The sequence below is a fragment of the Apaloderma vittatum genome, unplaced genomic scaffold (assembly GCF_000703405.1).
Source record: "Apaloderma vittatum isolate BGI_N311 unplaced genomic scaffold, ASM70340v1 scaffold39485, whole genome shotgun sequence".
NCBI lineage: Eukaryota > Metazoa > Chordata > Aves > Trogoniformes > Trogonidae > Apaloderma > Apaloderma vittatum.
Window position 1 is genome coordinate 42,138 of NW_009716135.1, and position 7,988 is coordinate 50,125.

Below are 7,988 nucleotides of genomic sequence, written 5' to 3' on the forward strand. Positions count from 1 at the left end.
ATGTAACTGAAAATCTCTGTTAAAGTGGGTCTTAGCCACAAGATTTTTATTTCTGCCTTCTTCCAGATAGATGAAACAGTGATGCATTTCCTTTTCAGTCTCTGCAACAAGCAAAAGCCAGGGCATGCTGATTTGTTAATACAAAGAAAAGAGCTAAAATACAAAGGCCTGGAGTTCAGCTCAGTTCTCATTTTAATCAAACTTGTTTGATTATCAGATACGAGCGTGTATTGTTGTTGCTTGTATTCCACCTCTGCAGAGCTGTTGGCACAAGACTATTTCAGCTAGCCACTGCCCCGATGGAGAGGAGTCAACCGCGCTGGCTTTGCACCACTATCTGTGTATTACTTTCCACCTCACTCCCTGATGCTGTCACACTGGGAATGTACTGGTGGTATGGGATTATGACAATTTATTGTCTGTGAAGGCAGAGTTGTCCACAGGAGCTGTAATTATCTGTTTTACTGCCAAGTTGCCTTCGGTTGCCAGGCTAGTGTCAAACTGGTAATAGCATTAGAAAGATCTGGGGGGTTTAACTCCTCTTTGCTTATCTCCAGCTGCATATAAAATACGTCCAGTGAGCTTAGAGATCTCTCACTCTGTCCACCTTCCTTTTAACAAATCTGCTCGGGCATTTGTACAAAAAATTTCATCAGCTTCCTTACATGTAGTACTGATGGGTGAAATGTGTCCCTTATGACTCCCCCTGAAGGAGATTTGTGGACTCTCTGGAGGCAGACATCAAAGGAATGTTTCAGGTCATCTGAACCACCTGCATAAGCCGCATCTAGCCTCCGAGGAAACAAGAGTTTTGTGATCTCTGTGCTCACAGGAAAGACAACATAGGCAATAGCTATCATTTTTTACCTCACTCATGCTAAATGAATCTTTTTGCAAAATATTTTAAAGGGGATTCACCCCTTTAAAAACAAACGGGGAGTAGAGGCTTCCTGCTACCGCTTCAAAACGCTATATGGTCAAGATTAGTGTAGTAGGGAAGAACCGCCTTTCATACATAAATGAGGCCCAGTTGTGCTTGTTTTGCTGTGCTCAATGAGTTTAGAAGAAACAATAATATCGTGAATGCAGGCTCACACTGCAATGTTTACCAGTTCTGACTTAAAACTGCTGAGCGCAAGGAAGAGGGCATGAGTTTATCAGCCTTGCAAAAATGTCACTTAACCAGATGAAGCCCTGGGCACATAACCTCAGTCACCTCTTACCGTATCTCCATAGCTTGCACCTGCCAGCCAATGGGTTCAGCCAACGCAACTTTCAGCAGAAGCTGGCGCTGCCACCCCAAGACGGGATTCTGCTACTGCAAGCCAGGCGTGGCGGGCCCCAACTGCGATAGATGTCTCATGGGCTACTGGGGCTTTGGAGAAAATGGCTGTCGCCCTTGTGACTGTGCCAGAGACTGCGACCAGCATACTGGAAACTGTTTCAATGGGTAAAGAAGCCCTCCTTTGGGTTCACTTTGAGATGGGATTCTGTGAAATGAAACAAAGATTAACTGAAATACTGCAGCAATTACAGTAATTGGAGGATGCTGGAGGGTGCACAATTATTTGAAAAGGTGGCTGTAAGTCAGAACAGGTTTCTTAGATTCCATTTGGTGGCTGGCACACTTCTAAATCCATTGTATTATCCAAGGCAACCTTGAAATGATGATCTATTTTGCAATAACAATAAGCAACTCCACAAACCCACAGACATATATATGTCATCTTTAAATACACCTGTTTGCCTTGGAAATGGATGGAAGAGTCTTGAGAGCATTTGTGCCCGAGGTAAAAAGCATTATGAGGTCTCCCTCTTGTTTCTAGAGGGCAGGCATCTGTACTGCAAACATAATCAGGGCAGAAGGCCTATGATTTGTTGAGTGACTGCAGTTTTATGAGTCCCGCAGGTGTCCTCAGTTCCTAGTGACATCAAGCAGTCGCTAACTTTGAGTTACTTAATTCAGCAAAACCAAACAAAAAAACAAAAGCAAAAAAGGCCCAACACATAGTTACTTTAAAAAATGCTAAGTCAGCAGTGTTAAGCCCTAAGTAAAAGCGATCTGTCCATATGGCATGAAATCTTGCTCTTATTTGCACTCCCAACCTGAAGAAAGCAAGCTCATCTGTCTGGATACAGCCACATGCTGCAAACACCTGCCTCCCACCCACCTCTCATGTCCTAATCAAGGCTTTTTTTTTATGTGTCCCCCCAGCTATGACAATGAGCCATTCTTTAACATCCCCATTGGGGGAAGAATCCCCGACCTTATACAAACGCCAAGCAATGAGAGTGAAGAGGAGTGGAAATGGAATGACCATGAGCAGGGATTTTCTGCGCTGAGGCACCCAGGTACAGCCCAGAGTCTGGGAATATTTAGTATCTTCACTCAGTGCCAGCTCTTTCTTCTCTACACCCTGTCTTAAATTTCTCCAGTCATCTTGAGCTTGTCTGTCCCTCATCTGCTGGCAACACCTGCTAATCTGAACTAGACAGGTTATCATTACACTTACATCATTATTTTCCAAGCCAACTGTACTGTCCAACCTTGGTGTCGGAAATGGGTGAAGTGTGTGAGTAGGATTGTGCCGAAAAAATACTTTCCTTTTGTTGTCATAATTATATATAATTATATATATTTGTTGTCATAATGCTAATAATTTTACACAGCTCCTTCTCAAGCATTCAGGTGCTGTTCAGAACTTCAAATGTAATTTGTAAAAAGATCATGTCAGCCACACTGAAACGCACCACCTCTGAGTGGAGTGGAATGCAATTTAACAGTAAGATGACGCAACAGCTCAGGAGAGAAAGTAAAACATACTGTAACCAGCTGAAGTTACAAAGCAAGTACGCTTACAGAATGAGGTGGGAGCTTTAATATTTAAATAGTTCCGCTCGCCATGCATGAAGGCCAGCATTTACCAGCATCAAGGTTTTGTAAGACCCAGAGCTAACAGTGCCACCTATTGCATATCTTGACCTTTCTGAGATGGACATTACCTCAATACCAGCAAGAGTCCGCATTTCTTAACTTATAGGTTCAAGCCAAGGGTGTTACTACTTACCTGATTTATATCTGGATCTGCTTCTTAAAAATCCCTCTATTAATATCAGTTTATTAATTGTACCATAGACCCCATGAGGGCTGCATTTTACTTGACAGTACTGATCAGATTTCAGAACAACTATCGTATCATCCAACAAGAAACATTTACAAATAACAGAGCTCACTCTCAAACTTACTCTCAAGGTCAATCCAGAGTACGGGAGCTATATACATGTAACTTTATAACTGAGTATCATTTGCTTTTCTCTCTCACGTTGGCTCTTCTCCAAACCTTTGTGTCCTGCTAGAAAAATGTGTGTGCAAAGAAAAGGTGCTTGGAAGCGTCACTGACTTCTGCCAAATGAAATATGCTTACGGTAAGTGGGTAGCATGCCCTCAAGGTACGATCACTTCACAGTGTTCCCTCTATGCATGTTATTAGCTGATAGCTATGAAAAACGACAGGACTAGTTAAGTCATGAAATGAGAGGTAGGATTTCTTCTGCCTTTTTTGTCTAGTGACATGTCCAACTTCTGATCAGAAGTGAATAGCATTTTTCATGCAAGGCTCCAGGGTGTCTCCTTCCCACCCGATTACCTTCCCTCTTTACAGGAGGAGTACTAAAACTGTGACTCAGTGGAATAGTTGGCCTCTAAATCAAGAATAAATTATAAAAACCTTGCATCTGAACTGCTGTTGGGTTTGCGCTCATTATACAGGTTCAAATGTCCATGCTTGTTTACCAAAACAGTATTTTAATACTGTTGTTTACAAACAGCTAGTTCATGCCATCACAGCAAGCAAGAAAAGAATCTGGAATCCAAAGGGTGGATGTGCTCGTGTCATGACATAACAAAGCCTGCTTGTGGGGCCAACCTAGATGAGGCTATCCTGCCAAAAAGTTATGGCATCCTATGAAAGGAAAAGAAATTTATCATGGCAAGCAGATGTTGGGCCACAAAATAAAAATGCTTTTTGTGTTTTGTTCTGCAGTCATGGAATTTTAGCCATGACATGCCTGCAGTCTGATGGGAAACTTCCCGACTTCCTTCCTGTAGAGCAGACGGTCCCTTCCCACAGGACAAAATTTTTGGGAGGCCAGTGCTAAAGCTCAACCCAAGTTTTCAAACTGCAAAATGTAAAGCCTGGAATCAGTGCAACTAATGCAAACTAATGGCTGCTGATCTATTTTTCTCGACCCTTGCTATGGATACATACAAGTGCTCTCCTGTGATTTCCAAAAGCGTTTGAGATCAGCCCATTAAAAAGCAGTTGCTAAATAACATGGTGAAAGGATCAGATAACTACTTCAACAGAAAAATCTAATGATTTTCTCCAAATTTGTTTAGAAGAACCATGACTGAAGTGGACAAGCACTGGAACACACATTGTGTATACCTTCAGTGTTGTTTCACGTCTTCTTTGTTAAAATTCTACCTTTTAGCAGCATAACCCAAAATTCAGTTAGAAATGCATTGTTGGTCTCTGTCTTGATGTGTTTACTGGCAGTGATAAAAGCAAGAATCCTATCAGCTCATGACAAAGGGACCCATGCAGAAGTTGTTGTGAAAGTGAAGAAGGTCCTGAAATCAGGCAAAGTGAAAATCACTCGGAGCAACAGAAGCATTTACCCAGAATCCTGGACCAACAGGGGATGTACATGTCCCATTCTCAATCCTGGTAAGGACAAAACGCTTACCAGGTTCTTTTCTCCCCCTGTAAACATTGGTGACAACTCATTATGAATATCAGCTACAGCTTCTCAACCCCTCCCATCAGTCTGTCTGGGGCGGAGCCCTTTGATTCCTCCACGCCAAAGAGGGAGCCAAGAGATAGCACTGAGGGGGCACTGTGTGCCCAGAGTCAGCACTGACAGCTCGCATGTCAAATACCAACCTGGCACATGCGTAAACTGGGTGATGCTGGCCAAGATGCTACATGCCAAATCCTCATGAAACAGAGAAATCCTGCATTTAGTTCTGTTTTCTGCTATTTATTGACTGAAGTTTTTCTTTTTATTAAAATAGGTACTGATTATCTTATAGCAGGCCAGGAGGACTCTAGGACCAGCAAACTCCTTGTGAACATGAACAGCCTGGTGAAACCCTGGAAGGCGTATTTGGGAAAACAAGTATCAGATATTCTTCGAACTGGGTGCAAATAATTTCTGCTTCAGAAGTTACTGAACTTGCCTTTTAGTAACACTGCAGTAAAAGGTGTAGTTAGTTCATGCGTTTACATTCAACATGCTCCTAGCTGAAGTCAGGAAAGCAGACTTGCCATCCTTTCTCCTTTCATGTGCTTAGACAGGAAACCTGGGACATGACTATTTTTTCCAAAAAATGCACAGCCTTATCATAGAAAAGTAACTAGTGCATCATACGTAGATTACAAGTCAGTTCTTAATTTAAGCCTGATTCCACACACCCAGGGAACAATTCTATGAGGGAAAATTAAAGATACAGATTAGTGTTTCCATACGTGAGGTCAGAAGTATTAATATGTCTAAGCTGCTTAGATGATGCATTCATTACTTGGGTGTAGTTTTTTTATAAGTGACCACTAACAGGCAGCAACTTCCTTCAGCTTTACAGGTGGCATAACACTAAACAAGCATGTCTAATAGCACTTATTAAAAGAATTCAGGTTAACAACAGACTCAATTATGTCAATATAATGGGTCGCTTTCTAGAAGGCAATATTATCCTATCAGGGAACAGAAACACCTGACTTATCTTGGTACAAGGTGCTTTATAGCTGTACATTGCTATTAGCAACGCTTAGTGCTGAGGTTTGCTGCAGAAATCACCCTGCCTCAAACTTGATTCCGAATCCAAACCCTTGCTCTTTAAGGTCATTTTGCTCTTTGCTTTAGTTCTTCAGTCTGTAACACCACAAGGGTTTCAGGGCAATTACCACTAAAAAGCTTAATGCTAGGAAAGAGCCAAAACATGCGAGGAACCAGCAGCTGCTCTCATGTTGAGACTGTAACACTACAAAAGCTACAAGGCAGAAGCAGGAGGAGGTAAATGGATTGGCTGGCCTGTGTATGAAATGAGGTAGCTCTAGTTCCTTTTAGAGCAATCTGACTATTCAAACTGTGCTCCAGACCACTGGCATTTGATGGCACTTAGCGCTTCCATTCTGCTTTATTTCCCTTGGTCACACTTCACGTTAAGATACTGAAGCAAGGCTTCCTTCCCGTTGTGCCTGGGGATGGGTTTTCCTCCACAGAAATACAGGAGGTGGTAACATCTGCACTCTAGCTAAAAGAAGTTCTGTTCTGCAAAAGCATTCTTTCCAAATCAATTTTATCCTAGCCTGTAGTAATTAAGAGGTAGCTACTTAAACCCTTCCCCAACACAGCAGTTTGAGGAAATTGTAGTTTAAGACCTGTGTCCCCTGTTAAGGACTCAAAATCAAATGAAGCTGGCTGGAGCACATCCCCTTTTCAAGTAAAGCAGAAATGACGTCAGTCTATTCTTTCAGTGGCTTATATAGAAAAAGCATGCACATGTGCTACTTTTGCATATTTCTATTACATGTCTATACTTTTTAATGCTCTCAGGAAAGAGGAGATTATCTTCATTTAGCACTGTCTGACTGGCACATGGAGTAGAAAAACCTAATACTAAAGAAGAATGACGGAAGTCCCAGTTACAACTTAGGACATGAGTTTGTTCTCTTTGTCACTGGTAACCTGAAAAAAAAATCTTCTTTCATTCCATTTGTTGCTGGTTTCTTTTTAACTTCATATTTGTTGAAAAGTGGAACAGTCTTCAGCTCACTTGGAAACGGATGACATGCAGTTATTTAAAAAACAAAAGCCTCACCTCCCTCCCAAGAGCACATAATCTTTCTTCTTCTCCGCTTTTCAGGAAGTCTCCCCTCTGCTACTGACATTGCTTTCCCTCTGTCTCTTAATTATTTATTTGTTGTTACCTAAAGTGGTATCCAACAATGAGGCATCCCCAGCAGACCACTTAATTAATGCAATAAAACACTTCTTAACCAAGGAATTTGACTTAATTGGAAATGTCACCTTATAGAAATTAAGAGCGTAGCAACTGCTTTCTTTACTGTCTCCAGAAATTGTCTCACAAGAAAAAGATTGACTAGTTCTCTTTCAAATATCAGCAAAAATAAAGACATGTACATGAATTTACAGTCTGTTCTCAGAGGGCCTCTCAGAATAAAAGAAAATCAAGCACAGGTTTAGAACTAAGCTACGGAATATGCCTTTCAATAGGGGCCGCTTTATCTGCAGGAGATCCTACTTAATGATCCTCATATTCATTTTGGTTTACACTCAGTACCATATTAAAGCAAACTCCCATATTCCACTTTCTGTGCCAGACTGGTGATTTTGTGGGGATGCCAAACATCTGCATAGTTCATTTCTGTGGATGGAAAGTTATTTTTTACCATGGTCATCTATGAGTTACTGCTAGTAGAATTTTTAACATGGTCATTTACAAGCTACCGCCAGGAGAAATACTATCTGGAACACTGATACCCCAGTGTGTTCTCTTGGGGCCTGCTATTACATAGTGATGAATGACTACCAAATGCAAAGTTGTACGCAAGCAAGACAGTCATCAATATATCACACATTGCATTTATCTCAAAAATAGGTGATACACACACACACTTTGGAGAAAAGTATAAGGCCAGTGGAGTGAGAGAACCCAAAAATATTCAGCTAATTCTTCTCCTCTTTCTAGCTTCCCATTCTTTAATCTCCAGTTTACTTGCTGGTACCTGTATAGCTAAGTCTACTTCATTCCCCCCATTAGTAAGAAACATTGAACATTTTATTCCAACTACTAGCTCATGTACATTGGTTTTGCTCCACAGAGTAGCAGGTATTCCCAAGGAATGGAATTGAACCTGAAAATGAAAAACGGAAGCACATTAGGGTGAGTCAACACCACAAGT

At 41.4% G+C, this 7,988-nt stretch overlaps 1 protein-coding gene across 1 annotated transcript in view; it reads left to right on the top strand.

The window, feature by feature from the left end:
• LOC104268152 (netrin-4-like) overlaps positions 1-5,214 on the top strand; it is a 46,865-nt gene extending 41,651 nt beyond the window's left edge. Inside the window, exons 6-10 of the mRNA XM_009869414.1 lie at positions 1,237-1,450; positions 2,216-2,352; positions 3,358-3,426; positions 4,560-4,730; positions 5,078-5,214. Coding sequence (XP_009867716.1) covers positions 1,237-1,450; positions 2,216-2,352; positions 3,358-3,426; positions 4,560-4,730; positions 5,078-5,214 — 728 coding nt within the window. The remainder of the gene's footprint in view (positions 1-1,236; positions 1,451-2,215; positions 2,353-3,357; positions 3,427-4,559; positions 4,731-5,077) is intronic.
• The last annotated feature ends 2,774 nt before the right edge of the window (positions 5,215-7,988 follow it).